The sequence below is a fragment of the Neoarius graeffei genome, chromosome 11 (assembly GCF_027579695.1).
Source record: "Neoarius graeffei isolate fNeoGra1 chromosome 11, fNeoGra1.pri, whole genome shotgun sequence".
NCBI classification, from domain to species: domain Eukaryota; kingdom Metazoa; phylum Chordata; class Actinopteri; order Siluriformes; family Ariidae; genus Neoarius; species Neoarius graeffei.
Genome location: NC_083579.1, coordinates 74,571,910 through 74,586,630, shown reverse-complemented (window position 1 = coordinate 74,586,630; position 14,721 = coordinate 74,571,910). Strand labels below are relative to the sequence as shown.

The 14,721-nt window shown below is 41.4% G+C and overlaps 1 protein-coding gene across 3 annotated transcripts in view; it reads left to right on the top strand.

The window, feature by feature from the left end:
• Positions 1-14,721, top strand: part of mocs1 (molybdenum cofactor synthesis 1) — a 59,235-nt gene that overhangs the window by 26,796 nt on the left and 17,718 nt on the right. For all 3 annotated transcript variants that reach the window (XM_060934713.1, XM_060934714.1, XM_060934715.1), the window contains 3 exons: positions 10,167-10,228; positions 12,643-12,754; positions 13,161-13,273. In XM_060934713.1, the coding sequence (XP_060790696.1) occupies positions 10,167-10,228; positions 12,643-12,754; positions 13,161-13,273 (287 nt within the window). The remainder of the gene's footprint in view (positions 1-10,166; positions 10,229-12,642; positions 12,755-13,160; positions 13,274-14,721) is intronic.

Here is a 14,721-nt window from a genome sequence, read left to right as displayed (position 1 = left end):
GGAGTGTCCTCACATGCCCACACACGCCCCGCGAGCACGCTGGGATCTGTAAACACCGTAAACCTGGAAGAAGAAGAAATACGAATTACGAGAATTTCTGAAGCCTTATGCGCCTCGCCTCATCTATACGCTCTTGCCAGTATCTGTTGGCGTTGTCGGTGACAACAAGCCACAGCACCAAGACCAGCAACACTAACGACTCCATGTCCTCCATGTTTATTGTTTACTATCCGGGTCGTGAGACTACCGCTTAAAAGGTCACTGATGTCACTGTTTGCGCCGCCTAACGACATCACGTGACGTCCACCCACTTTCGCTAACTCCACCCAATGTGTCCACCCACTTCCAGCCAGCACGGTTCAGCGCGGTTGTAGTCGAAATGCAACTCCAACAGCCCCGCTCAGCCCGACTCAGCACGGCACGGCTCAGCCCGACTCAGCCGCGTTGGTAGTGGAAAAGCGGCATTTGTTTCCTCCTCACAAAGTCCGTATGCATGAAGGTCGTGACAAAATTCTTCCCCAGCCGTACAGTTCCAGTGCGCCGTGATCACTACTTCTTCTCCGTCTTGTTTAACTCGGATCCAGGTCTTTAAAGGGGTTTCTGATGATTTTTGTGAATGATTTAGCTGAGAGATAAGAGCCAACACAAGTGAGAATCAAGCCAACTGTTGTTTGTTTACACTTCAACTTGCAGCGCTACGTTGTAAAGACGCGAACGAAAAGCTTTAAAAAAAAAACATAATTAGACGGGCAAAAACAATACAGGATTCATTCGGCAGCAACTTGATCCCGAGGTCCTTTACCCAGACACATACAAAAAAAAAAAAAAGTCCTAAGCCTCCATACTCTTCCACGCCTTCATCTGTTCTGCGGTGTAGAAGGACGTCTGCAACACCAGATAGTTCGAGATGTCGGGGAACTCGACTGAAGGGTAGTTTTCGAGATCGTATGACAAATCCTTCTTTCCCAGACTGTAGGGGTCGATTCCATTGCACATAGCAATCTTCTGAATATATCTAAAGCCAGCAGTGGCTTCTAGATTACGAGCGTACTCTGAGTTGTTTGGACTACGGCAGCCGTTTAGACCACCAGCTATTTCACTTCTGGTAAAACCGCTAAGAAAAGTCACGTGACTGACTGACTGAAACCCAGCAATATAAGAATCGCCCTGTCTGTCCATGTGTCTTGTAAGCGCAACTCCTCCTAAACAGTTTGATGGAACTTTACGCAGTTGCAGTATACCACCTGAAGATGTACATGAAGGAAAATGATCCCGGTCGGATGTTTCACAGGGGAGATAATTCAACTTATTCCCTTACATATGATGACAGGCTCGTAAGCACGGTGTATTCTATAGTGCGTTTACTCACAGTTCCAGTTCATCTTGTTGCTGATGTAGCAAAAATATAAATGGAACGGCAGACTGTTGGATCGCTGGGTGGCGGAACCCTCAGCGTTGAAGACAGATGGAGCGGTGTGGCTCAGGAGAAATAACAGCAGTGCACAGGAACCCATAGGCAGCATGTACAGCAAAGTTCTACCACTTTTTCCACACATGGTTATTTGATATATTTATATAGACACACGTGGCTACGGAAAGGTAAGCGGTATGAAATGTACAGGCTAGCATAGTGCATCTCAAACCTGATCCTGGAGTAGCTCTGCTCTCCACATTTTATCATTTCTAATCCTCCAATACAGCTGATTCATCTTATTAGTAATGCCCGCAGCGCTCACCGTGCGGGAAGCGCCGGTCCGTTTACATAGTAAATTGCAAAATTTCAATCGCTGTGTACCAACATAAATTATAAGTTCAGCTTCACAAGAGTTGGGTATTTTATAGAAAAAAACCCTGACGTTTCAGAATATGCACTCAGGCCATCCTTAAAGGTCCCATGGCATGAAATTTTCACTTTCTGAGGTTTTTTAACATTAAAATGAGTTCCTCTGACCTTCTTAAGTCACCCCAGTGGCTAGAAATTTCATAATGTATAAACCAAACTATGCCCAACATTTGAGAATGGCGCGTCAAAATGGCGCGTTGATGAGCTCTTCCCTTTACTACGTCAGCAAGGGAGATGATCCCCACGCCCCCCTCTGGATTCCCACCCACTGTATGGATTGCCCCGCCCAGTTGTAGTGAGGAGACCATAGAGGACACAACAACATGGCATCACCTAAGTGAGCGAAACATGGAAATTGCGCTGTACATGGATGTGACAACACAGAAAGGAGTCTGTTTTTACTGCCGACGGGAGAGCCCCTGAGACGCAGTGGCTTAATTTTATTTACTCCAATAATACGCCGTCGAGTCTACCTAAGACGGTGTATGTTTGTCGGAAGCATTTTCCTGAGGAATGTTTCCACAACTTGGGACAGTACAGGGCAGGTTTTGCACATCAACTGTCACTGAAGCCTGGGTCCGTACCAAGCATCCCTGCCGCATCAGCCACAAACACAGAACAAGTAAGTGTATAACTGTTAAGTCGTTTTGCCGTGTTTTAAAATCGGTGCCACGTTAGCCTTGCAATGGCTACATTAGCTGTGCAGCTAACCGCTTCCTGCAGTTAGCCAGGTAATCTGCGCTACAAAACTAAAGAGCATGCAGCATGCTCTGTTAAACTGAGTTTAGTCTGGAAATTGACTGTAACTTATGAGCTTATGTTTGACTATTGCTCTGCAATGCATGTCTTCTGTTGGATAAGCGATATGTTGCTGTAGTTGCTGCTTCTATCCTCTTTGGTTATGGAGTGCGTGTTCAAGCCTAGGGTATTATACGTTCATAAACTACCACTCCGAACACTCTCACTCTCTGTTCTCTGTGTCACGTTGAGTTTACGAAAGGAGTCCGAGGGAGAACGAGGTTTTGTCTTAGCAGTGTGGCTACAGGCGCTGATAGCAGCGAGTATGTGTGCGCGCAGCTTGGTCAAGCCCCTCCCCCCATGGCCCGCCCCCACCCTCTACCCTTCCCCGCCTCCTGCTTCTCATTAGCAAAACGACGCACTGGGAAAAGCGCTGAAATGGGGCTTTCTCCCAGGAGGCTATATCTACGTGCCGAGGGTTCATTTCGAGAAAGGCTGTGGATATAACATCCGGAAACCTCCACGAGCCCGTTTAAAGCATCAACAAACCACCATGCCATGGGACCTTTTAAAAAAAAAAAATCCGTTTCCTGTCCACCGGGTGAGCAAAAAAATTTTCAGTCGGGAGGGAGGGATTTTTATTTATATATATATATATATATATATATATATATATTAGTGCTGTCAAGTGATTAAAATATTCAATCGCGATTAATGTCGTGACTGTCATAGTTAACTCGCGATTAATCGCAATTTAATCGCACATTTTTGTCACATAAAAAACCATTGTAATTCTCTTATCAGCATGAAAACGTGAATGGGCTTGCTTTGTATTGCAAAGCATAACACATCTTGACACAGCCACTGCAAAGTGAAACCTAAGCCGAGCACCGGGGCTGGCAAAAGAACCATGAGTGAAGTGATCTACTGCTTGAGTTAGTCTACAACTCAGAGAGACAGGTTACACAGTGACGGTAGGCTTGACATGCTTGATTATAATATAAAGTACACTATTATATTAAGTTTAAGTTGTTCGTTGATAAGTATTGCATTGAATCTGATCTTTACTGTTTCAGCTCACTTAACACATTTTGTACTTTTACACTTTCTGCCTGTTGACGCGTCGCACTGTCCAATCAGAGGCGGCCAAATTTGCATATTACAGGAAGGATTTCTGGGATAGCATTGAGTTTACAGTTCAGAGGGATCTGGCTTCTTTAGACGCTGTCTTCTTAAAACTGAATAAATATTTAAAAAGAGCCAAATGAGCCAGTCTTTTGAACGGCTCTTTTCAAAGAACGGATCACAAAGATGCGGAGCCATAAATCCCATCTCTACTAGTGCGCCCTGCCCGCGCTGGTTCTTTGGGAGGAGGACAGGACTCTGGCTGTGGGGGGCATTACAGTCTAGCTGCTATCGTTTGTCTTTGTTCCAAGTTCCTGGCAGTTTCAAAAGCTTATGAAAAACCTACATCATGTCACAGAGCGTTAATCTCGCGATAAAAAAATTATCGCCGTTAAAATTGAGTCAAGTTAACGTGTTAATAACGCGACATTTTTGACAGCACTAATATATATATATATATATATATATATATATATATATATATATAAAATAATTAGTGCTGTCAAGCGATTAAAATATTTAATCGCGATTAATGTCGCGACTGTCATAGTTAACTCGCGATTAATCGCAATTTAATCACACATTTTTGTCACATGAAAAACCATTGTAATTCTCTTCTCAGCATAAAGTGAATGGGCTTGCTTTGTACCAATGTTTTTTTTTATTTTTTTTATTGCAAAGCATAACACGTCTTGTCACAGCCACTGACATCCATAACTTCCATATTAGATGAGAAAACCAAGGGATGAAAAATAAAGTGCATATCACTGTGAAAATAAAAAAATGTTTTATTTTACTCTTCATTAGTTTCTTTTGAAGGCAAGGCAAGGCAAGTTTATTTATATAGCACATTTCATACACAATGGCAGTTCAATGTGCTTTACAGAAGTAAAAACAAAACAGTAAACAATAGAGAAATAAAATTACATAAAATAATTTTCTTTATTCTAAAATAATTAACAGAATTAAAAGAATTAAAAGAAAATAATAAGAATTAAACAACAGTAGAAATAAAATATTAAAATGCCAAAAAGAAAGAGAAAGGGAAAAAAAACTAGCAGAATAAAATAGAATAAAGTTAAAGTAAATTTAAAACATGCAGAGAAAGTAAAGATTATAAAAAATGTAAAAATATTAATTATTTAACAGAAAGCATCTGAAAACAGCTTGGTCTTTAACCTAGATTTGAAGCTGCCAACAGCAGGAGCATTTTTAATGTCCTCTGGCAGTTGGTTCCATAGCTGGACTGCATAGTAGCTAAAAGCTGCTTCACCATACTTTGTTTTAACAACTGGTTTTAATAGTAAATTTTTCTGTTTTGATCTGGTAGATCTGATTGGGTTAGGTCGCTGCAACATATCAGAGAGGTAATTGGGCCCTGTACCATTTAGAGATTTGTACACCAGCAGCAATACTTTAAAGTCAATTCTGTAGCTTACTGGAAGCCAGTGAAAGGACCTTAGAATTGGAGTAATGTGAAGAGAAGTATTTGCCATAAAAGAAGAAAAAAACATCTCGTCTCATTATCTCTAGCCGCTTTATCCTGTTCGACAGGGTCGCAGGCAAGCTGGAGCCTATCCCAGCTGACTACGGGTGAAAGGCGGGGTACACCCTGGACAAGTCGCCAGGTCATCACAGGGCTGACACATAGACACAGACAACCATTCACACTCACATTCACACCTACGCTCAATTTAGAGTCACCAGTTAACCTAACCTGCATGTCTTTGGACTGTGGGGGAAACCGGAGCACCCGGAGGAAACCCACGCGGACACGGGGAGAACATGCAAACTCCACACAGAAAGGCCTCCAGTGGCCACGGGGCTCGAACCCGGACCTTCTTGCTGTGAGGCGACAGTGCTAACCACTACACCACCGTGCCGTCCAGAAAAAAACATAACAAAAATAAAAACATTCATCACACGTTCAAAAACGTTCATCATAGTGTGGCACTGTATTATCTAATTCTCACTGCTTATAACTCTACACCTCCCCGGTGGAGATGAGCTGGGAAACTGAAGACTGAAGGAACAGTATTGAAAAGTATTTTTCCAGTCTCACCTGTGAAAGGTAATCCCATGTGATCTTGTTTGGACGGTAAACCTGTTGGTACAGTTTAACGCAGCGTGCGACAAGCCTCAGCAGGAACTACGGGTGACTCGCAGAGCCAAATTAGAATTTGCGTTAACGGCACTATTTTTTTTTAATCGCGTTAAATTGAGATCGCGTTAACGCGTTATTATCACGTTAACTTAGACAGCACTAATATATATATATAGGGATGGATAAGAAATCGCGATGCTGTGTTTGCTTTTTCTTTCAGTACTTTTTTATTACAAAAGCAGACACATTTAATAAAATATGACAGTTTAATCAACTGAAACTTGTACAAAAACTTTAAGTTAGCATTTTAAATGCTGACTGCAACATTTGCTAAACTTTTACAAAGGTACTTAAAATGTCCGACTCACGGACTTTTTTGTAGTTCTAAATCGAGCGTTAGCCCTAGTTCGGATGAAATTACACTATTAAAATGATCACTGAATGATTTGTTTTTCTGAATCTTTACTATTTTGTTGTTCGCTAGAATACCATTTTGCAATTTCACACTTAAGCAAATGTTTGAAAACTCCGGATCTCCTTCCTTCACGGTGGCTGCCGTTTTTTTGTGCCGCACAGCGCATGCGCAGAGCTGATTCAGTTCAGAGCGCACTCGGCGGAGGCAGTAGTGTGTCGGAGGGAACAGAAGCAGAGATGACGCTTATTTTGTCTCCGGTAAACCAGTCTTCTCTCGTTCAATTACGTGCTGGCATCAAAAGACACCGTTGGTTGTAAATGAACCCAAACTGAGTGGTTGGAGTGTATTTTCATACACAAATGGAGAAATGTTGGCTGAGTGTGTAATTGTGTCGCCCCACTGCAGACCGTTGTCGTTGTTAATTCATAGCATGCTCAGCTGCGTGAATGTGTCATGCACTGAAAATAAGAGATTTACAAGCCAGGAACACCTCATGATGCAATACGCAAGAAAAGAAAGAAGATTTACTGCCATTTTACTTTGTATTTGAGTAAAGTGAATAAATAAATGGTCTGTGGAAAATGCATTTAATCCTGGGAACTGCGTGCACAGGAGTTTATTTTGTGTTTACTCCCCCCGGCTGGCTACTTATTTGTCATGGCTGGCTAGTATGAGCCTTAGTGGAAAGCCCTGGGAATGCGCAAATGTCAAGTTCGATTTTAGATTTACGAACCCGAAAAAAATGTCGAAAAACCGGCGTTAAAAAAAAAAAAATTTCAACCGCACAAACGGCACTCACCCGGCCGGTGGACCGGAAACAGAACATTTTTTAATAATGGCCTCAGATTTGCACGATACTGATTACTTTTGACACGGCAATCTTTTTTCTGGATGTTGACGGTGAAACCGCTGGGCGCGGCCATGTTGGATTTTGGTCAAAAGCCGATGACATGCCACTCCGTGACGTTAGACTCTGGCTCACTTTCTGTTGGTCGACACTGGCCGAATTTGATATCGGAATTCGGGAATAATCATGACCCCTGGTGGGCCTTTTCATGGTAATTTCAGCCAAACCGGAAGCTGACCAGAGCCAGCAGAAGTTCTAGTCATGGTCAATAGATGTTCATCCTTCTGTGGAAAATAAAAATATTGGATTCTGGAGGATGGAGGAAAAAAGAGAAAGTTCAGGGATGTTAAGAATATTGTTTTGAAGCAGTCACATTTGATTAGAAACATAATATATAGCGCCTTTGAGCACCACCTTCTGAAAAGTAACGTGGAACTGTGCTGCCACCTTTTGCCTTGCTGTGCCATCGCATGCCATAAGAGGCGTTGGTATGGCAATTAGGCGAGTTGTAGAGAAGAGAATACAGTCAGAGAGGACTGATTTAATACTTTAAAAGGAATCGGTGTTGATTGTTCTTATCCTTAATGATCTTTATTTGGGTTTGAATGATTTGGTACAATGGCCAGCAAAGTACCTACAATCAACAGTTCTGGCCGTGCCATTGCCCAGTTGTTGAAATTGATTTGAGTAGTTTACGCCGTCTCGCTATGCAAATAATACAATCAAGTTTCAAAATAAATAATGAAAAAAAATACTGGAGCAAAAGGTTATTTTTAATCTCAACAATTGATAGATGTTTTGGGCACAAGAATAGCTCCTGAAGGTGCTTTGCTTTACTTTTTCAAGATGCATGTACAATGGTGCTTGAAAGTTTGTGAACCCTTTAGAATTTTCTATATTTCTGCATAAATATGACCTAAAACATCATCAGATTTTCACACAAGTCCTAAAAGTAGATAAAGAGAACCCAGTTAAACAAATGAGACAAAAATATTATACTTGGTCATTTATTTATTGAGGAAAATGATCCAATATTACATATCTGTGAGTGGCAAAAGTATGTGAACCTCTAGGATTAGCAGTTAATTTGAAGGTGAAATTAGAGTTAGGTGTTTTCAATCAATGGGATGACAATCAGGTGTGAGTGGGCACCCTGTTTTATTTAAAGAACAGGGATCTATCAAAGTCTGATCTTCACAACACATGTTTGTGGAAGTGTATCATGGCACGAACAAAGGAGATTTCTGAGGCCCTCAGAAAAAGCGTTGTTGATGCTCATCAGACTGGAAAAGGTTACAAAACCGTCTCTAAAGAGTTTGGACTCCACCAATCCACAGTCAGACAGATTGTGTACAAATGGAGGAAATTCAAGACCATTGTTACCCTCCCCAGGAGTGGTCGACCAACAAAGATCACTCCAAGAGCAAGGTGTGTAATAGTCGGCGAGGTCACAAAGGACCCCAGGGTAACTTCTAAGCAACTGAAGGCCTCTCTCACATTGGCTAATGTTAATGTTCATGAGTCCACCATCAGGAGAACACTGAACAACAATGGTGTGCATGGCAGGGTTGCAAGGAGAAAGCCACTGCTCTCCAAAAATAACATTGCTGCTCGTCTGTAGTTTGCTCAAGATCACGTGGACAACCCAGAAGGCTTTTGGAAAAATGTTTTGTGGATGGATGAGACCAAAATAGAACTTTTTGGTTGAAATGACAAGCGTTATGTTTGGAGAAAGGAAAACGCTGCGTTCCATCATAAGAGCCTTATCCCATCTGTGAAACATGGTGGTGGTAGTATCATGGTTTGGGCCTGTTTTGCTGCATCTGGGCCAGGACGGCTTGCCATCGTTGATGGAACAATGAATTCTGAATTATACCAGTGAATTCTAAAGGAAAATGTCAGGACATCTGTCCGTGAACTGAATCTCAAGAGAAGGTGGGTCATGCAGCAAGACAACGACCCTAAGCACACAAGTCGTTCTACCAAAGAATGGTTAAAGAAGAATAAAGTTAATGTTTTGGAATGGCCAAGTCAAAGTCCTGACCTTAATCCAATCGAAATGTTGTGGAAGGACCTGAAGCGAGCAGTTCACGTGAGGAAACCCACCAACATCCCAGAGTTGAAGCTGTTCTGTACGGAGGAACGGGCTAAAATTCCTCCAAGTTGGTGTGCAGGACTGATCAACAGTTACCGCAAACATTTAGTTGCAGTTATTGCTGCACAAGGGGGTCACACCAGATACTGAAAGCAAAGGTTCACATACTTTTGCTACTCACAGATATCTAATATTGGATCATTTTCCTCAATAAATAAATGACCAAGTGTAATATTTTTGTCTCATTTGTTTAACTGGGTTCTCTTTATCTACTTTTAGGACTTCTGTGGAAATCTGATGATGGTTTAGGTCATATTTATGCAGAAATATAGGAAATTCTAAAGGGTTCACAAACTTTCAAGCACCACTGTATTTTGCTGGAAGCGGCCAAATAAGGCTGACGGGGGGAATTAAAATTTCAAACAACTGTAACTTCTGTTCTGTTTAACCTCAGGGGAAAATAAAACCAGTTTTGAATTCAGAACTTCATACTCCTCCTTTTGCCGTGCCACACTCCTTGATCACAACTAGATTTAAAAATGGCCCATCATTGCTACTCTTATCAGCTAGCCTGTTAATCTGGAACTAGGTCGAAGTGTTTGTCGGTAAACGGAGAACAATAACATGTGGAGATCTCTGCGTTCCAGGGCACTGGGCCAGAACCAATCTGTAGCTTTTGTAGGAACGTGATCTTCGGAAATGTGGCAATGCTGGACTTTGTCGCTAAGTGGAGTTTGAATTCAATTTTCATTATTTCTTTATAAATCAAAAGACCTGTTGTGTGCCTTTTTATAAGGGTCTTACTCTTTGAGTAAGAGAAGAGTAAACAAGAGAAGCCTGGTCATGTCCATTTTGCCTAAAATATACAGTATGGTATCGGATCTTTTTAAATGTATATTTTCCGATTCAATTTCTTTCCCTAATTTTCTGTATATTGTACTGTAAATACAGTTTGTGTCTTTGCTACTTGGTGTTAAATTAAATCGTTTTCTTCTACAGGTTTCCATAAGGTGATGGAAGGTATTGATAAGGCCATCGAATTGGGTTACAATCCGGTTAAGGTAATATAAAAATGTATAATTATATAAAAATGTGTAAATCATGCATGATTTTCAGATGATAAATCAGAATCTTGGTTTTGACAGAATGGCTGACGATTCATGTAAATAGTGAATATATTTATAGATCTGACCTCTAGTGGTGTAGCAATCAGTCAAACATCCAAAAAATAAAAGGGGGGGGAGCACTGAAATAAGTTCACCTGGAGGTAGTTTTGATCATGTGCCTCATAATGTCTAGAGTAGCCTGCAGTCAGGTGCCCCCGGGGCGCGGAGTAGCCCACGTTCGGGGGTGCCCGGGGTCGCCTGCGGTCAGGGGCACCCGGGGCCATTGAATATCTTCCAGCCAACCTACACTCAGACCTCCAAAGCATTAAATAAGGCCATCCTTAAAAAAAAATCCGTTTCCTGTCCACCGGGTGAACAAAAAAATTTTCAGTCGGGAGGGAGGGATTTTTTTTTTTTATATATGGATGGATAAGAAATCGCAATGCTGTGTTTGCTTTTTCTTTCAGTACTTTATTACAAAAGCAGACACATTTAATAAAATTATGACGGTTTAATCAACTGAAACTTGTACAAAAACTTTAAGTTAGCATTTTAAATGCTGACTGCAACATTTGCAAAACTTTTACAAAGGTACTTAAAATGTCCGACACACGGACTTTTTGTAGTTCTAAATCGAGCGTTAGGCCGAGTTCAGATGAAATTACACTATTAAAATGATCACTGAATGATTTGTTTTTCTGAATCTTTACTATTTTGTTGTTCGCTAGAATACCATTTTGCGATTTCACACTTAAGCAAATGTTTGAAAACTCCGGATCTCCTTCCTTCATGGTGGCGGCCATTTTTTTGTGCCGCACGGCGCATGCGCAGAGCTGATTCAGTTCAGAGTGCGCGCGCACGCGGCGGAGGCAGTAGTGTGTCGGAGGGAACAGAAGCAGAGATGACGCTTATTTTGTCTCCGGTAAACCAGTCTTCTCTGGTTCAATTACGTGCTGGCATCAAAAGACACCGTTGGTTGTAAATGAACCCAAACTGAGTGGTTGGAGTGTATTTTCATACACAAATGGAGAAATGTTGGCTGAGTGTGTAATTGTGTAGCCGCCACTGCAGACCGTTGTCGTTGTTAATTCATAGCATGCTCAGCTGCGTGAATGTGTCATGCACCGAAAATTAGAGATTTACAAGCCAGGAACACCTCATGATGCAATACGCAAGAAAAGAAAGAAGATTTACTGCCATTTTACTTTGTATTTGAGTAAAGTGAATAAATAAATGGTCTGTGGAAAATGCATTTAATCCTGGGAACTGCTTGTACAGGAGTTTATTTTGTGTTTACTCCCCCCAGCTGGCTACTTATTTGTCATGGCTGGCTAGTACGAGCCTTAGACCCCGTCCACACGTAGCCGGGTATCTGCTAAATCGAAGATATTTTTTCTACGTTTTGGCCTGTCATCCACATGAAAACACATCAAAAACGAATATTTAAAAAAACTCCGGGCAAAATGAAGATTTTTGAAAACTCCGTGTATGCCTTTTTGTGTAGACAGAGATAACCGGAGTTTTGCATTTTAGAACGTCACAAAATGACGACAAATCTGCCCTGACGTCAAACGTGCGACCTTTGTTTACTGCAGAAGCCAGATTAAGCATGGACAAAGAGTAATGGATCGGAGTAGTGCCTTGAAAGCGTTAATTATTGTGCAGGTGCTATTTACATGTTTAATTTTAGAAGCCCAACTACTGACAAGATTCCCAATCAACGTTTTCTTGCGTCTTTTGAAGTTTATACTCCAAAATTGTGTTTAGAAGCAATTCTGTCTCCGAATCTGTCCAGACGAACGAGCTTGGCGCCATGTTTTATGTTTAGGCGGAAGTGACGCCAACAGAGGGCTATTCTGATGTGATTATGGGGTAGGATTTGGGGAAATAATGCCATCTACAGGTTTGGAATGCTTATGAATGTGATTGAAAACGCAGATGTTCGGTTTATGTGTGGAAGGGATTTTTTTCAAAGACGAGGTGGTGTGGATAAAACATTTTTATAAACGGGGGGGGGGAATGTTCGGTTTTAAAAATACCCGGGTACGTGTGTACATGGCCTTAGTGGAAAGCCCTGGGAATGTGTAAATGTCAAGTTCGATTTTAGATTTACGAACCCGAAAAAAATGTTGAAAAACCGGCGTTAAAAAAAAAAAAATTTCAACCGCACAAACAGCACTCACCCGGCCGGTGGACCGGAAACAGAACACTTTTTTAATAATGGCCTAACCTGCAGCCAGGTCTCCAACGTGTTGAGTAACGCACAACCAAACGTCCAGAGTGTTGAGCTTGTTGTCAGATGTCCAAGGCCTTGAGTAATTTTACAGTCAGATGTCCGAAGTACAGCATTCAGTTTGCTTTGATCACAGGTGAACTGCGTGGTGATGAGGGGCCTGAATGAAGATGAGCTGCTGGACTTTGTGACTCTGACTGAGAAGAAGCCTCTAGATGTGCGCTTCATAGAGTACATGCCCTTTGATGGTAAACTTCTTCTTAAACATGTTTAATCCACTCAATTGATGTTCAATTCAAAGGGAAATACTTCGTGTGTGTAGTATTGAGCAGCTCAAAAAAAATCATGAAGTAAACGAAAACCTGAAGCTTTGAACCAAAATTCCTGAAACTGGATTTGGTTCCAGGTAGCTTCAGTGTGTGCGAGAAATCAGTCATCGTTGCAGATTAATCCCGTCTCCAACATGAATTGCTTTGTTTATTCGCTTGAAAACTGCGATTTCTTCTTCGTTCTCTGTGACTGATGCTTTATTGTGAAACCCTGAAGTTGTAATATGAATTCTGGCTGTTCAGTAGACATTCTGACTGCTTATATAAGCCAGTGTGATTTGGTGCACACGATGACGGCATCGTTTCATTCTGGCTCCTCCTGCAGGCAATAAGTGGAACTTCAGGAAGATGGTGAGTTACGCAGAGATGCTGGACTGCATTAAGCAGCAATGGCCCAGTCTGGAGCCACTTCCTGGAGACGAGACGGGAACCGCCAAGGTCAGCCACGATTAAATCATTCAAACCATGACTTATCCATTATGTTGAGGGTTTTTTTTTTAAATATGAATACATCACTGGAATGTTTTGGCATAAAACTGGTGTCTAATGATTCTTTTTGTCTGTGCTGCGGTTCTTCTGGCTTAAACACGTACAGCTGTGTATCGCTACACAAATGTAAATTAAAGAAAACAAAAATCTAATCCTCAGCTGGCAGAGAGGAATACACACAGCCTTTCATCTGAGTATCTACCCTTAATCCATTTCATTTATTCATTAATCTCCAGTCGCTGTTTTAGCCTAATAATTAAGATCTCACTACAAGTAGAAATGTTTACATCCGCTGCAGCAGTGGTTACGTTTTTATCCCCTGCTGGCTGAAAGGCCCGAAGGTGGATTATGTCGTAGCAATGTCCGTCCATCCCGGGAAGGGTACTCACCTTCTGAAATCAACTCCTCTTACAATTTTTGGAGGAATTTCACAAAACTTGGCAGGATTCTTTGTTATATGTCGGTAATACGCAGATTGCAATTTCGTTCAATTCAGTCGCATTTTCCCAGAGTTACAGCCCTTGATTAACAACCTTGTACTTTGACAATTTCATGAAGGTGTGTTTGCCTTCTGACATCGACTCCTCTCACAATTGTTGGACGAATTTCTCGAAGCTTGGTAAAAGGCTTTGTTATATGACGGTAATACGCAGATTGCGATTTAATTTCGTTTATGAAAATTTTCCCAGAGTTTTGACCCTTGATTAAATAATTTGTACTTTGACAATTTCATGAGGGTGTACGTTCTTCTGAAATCAACTCCTCTCACAGTTTTTGGAGGAATTTCACAAAACTTGGCAGGATTCTTTGTTATATGTCGGTAATACGGAGATTGCAATTTTGTTCAATTCAGTCACATTTTCCCAGAGTTGCAGCCCTTGATTAACAAAATTATACTTTGACAATTTCATGAGGGTGCGTTTTCCTTCTGAAATCAACTTCTCTCACTATTTTTGGAGGAAGTTTACAAAACCTGGTAAGAGGCATTGTTATGTCGGTACTCCTCAAATTGTAATTTTGTTCAATTCAGTCACATTTTCCCAGAGTTTTGACCCTTGATTAAATAACTTGTACTTTGACAATTTCATGAGGGTGTACGTTCTTCTGAACTCAACTCCTCTCACAATTTGTGGAGGAATTTCACCAAACTTGGCAAAAGGATTCTTTGTTATATGACGGTTTCCCAGAGTTATGCCCTCGATTATTAACAAACTTGTACTTTGGCAATTTCATCAAGGTGTGCTTGCTTTCTGAAATCAACTTCCCTCACAATTTTTATTATCAACCCGCTGGCTGAAAGGCCCGAAGGGGGATTATGTTGTGGCGATGTCTGTCCATCCCAGGAAGGGTGCTCGCCTTCTGAAATCAGCTCCTCTCTCGATTTTTGGAGGAATTTC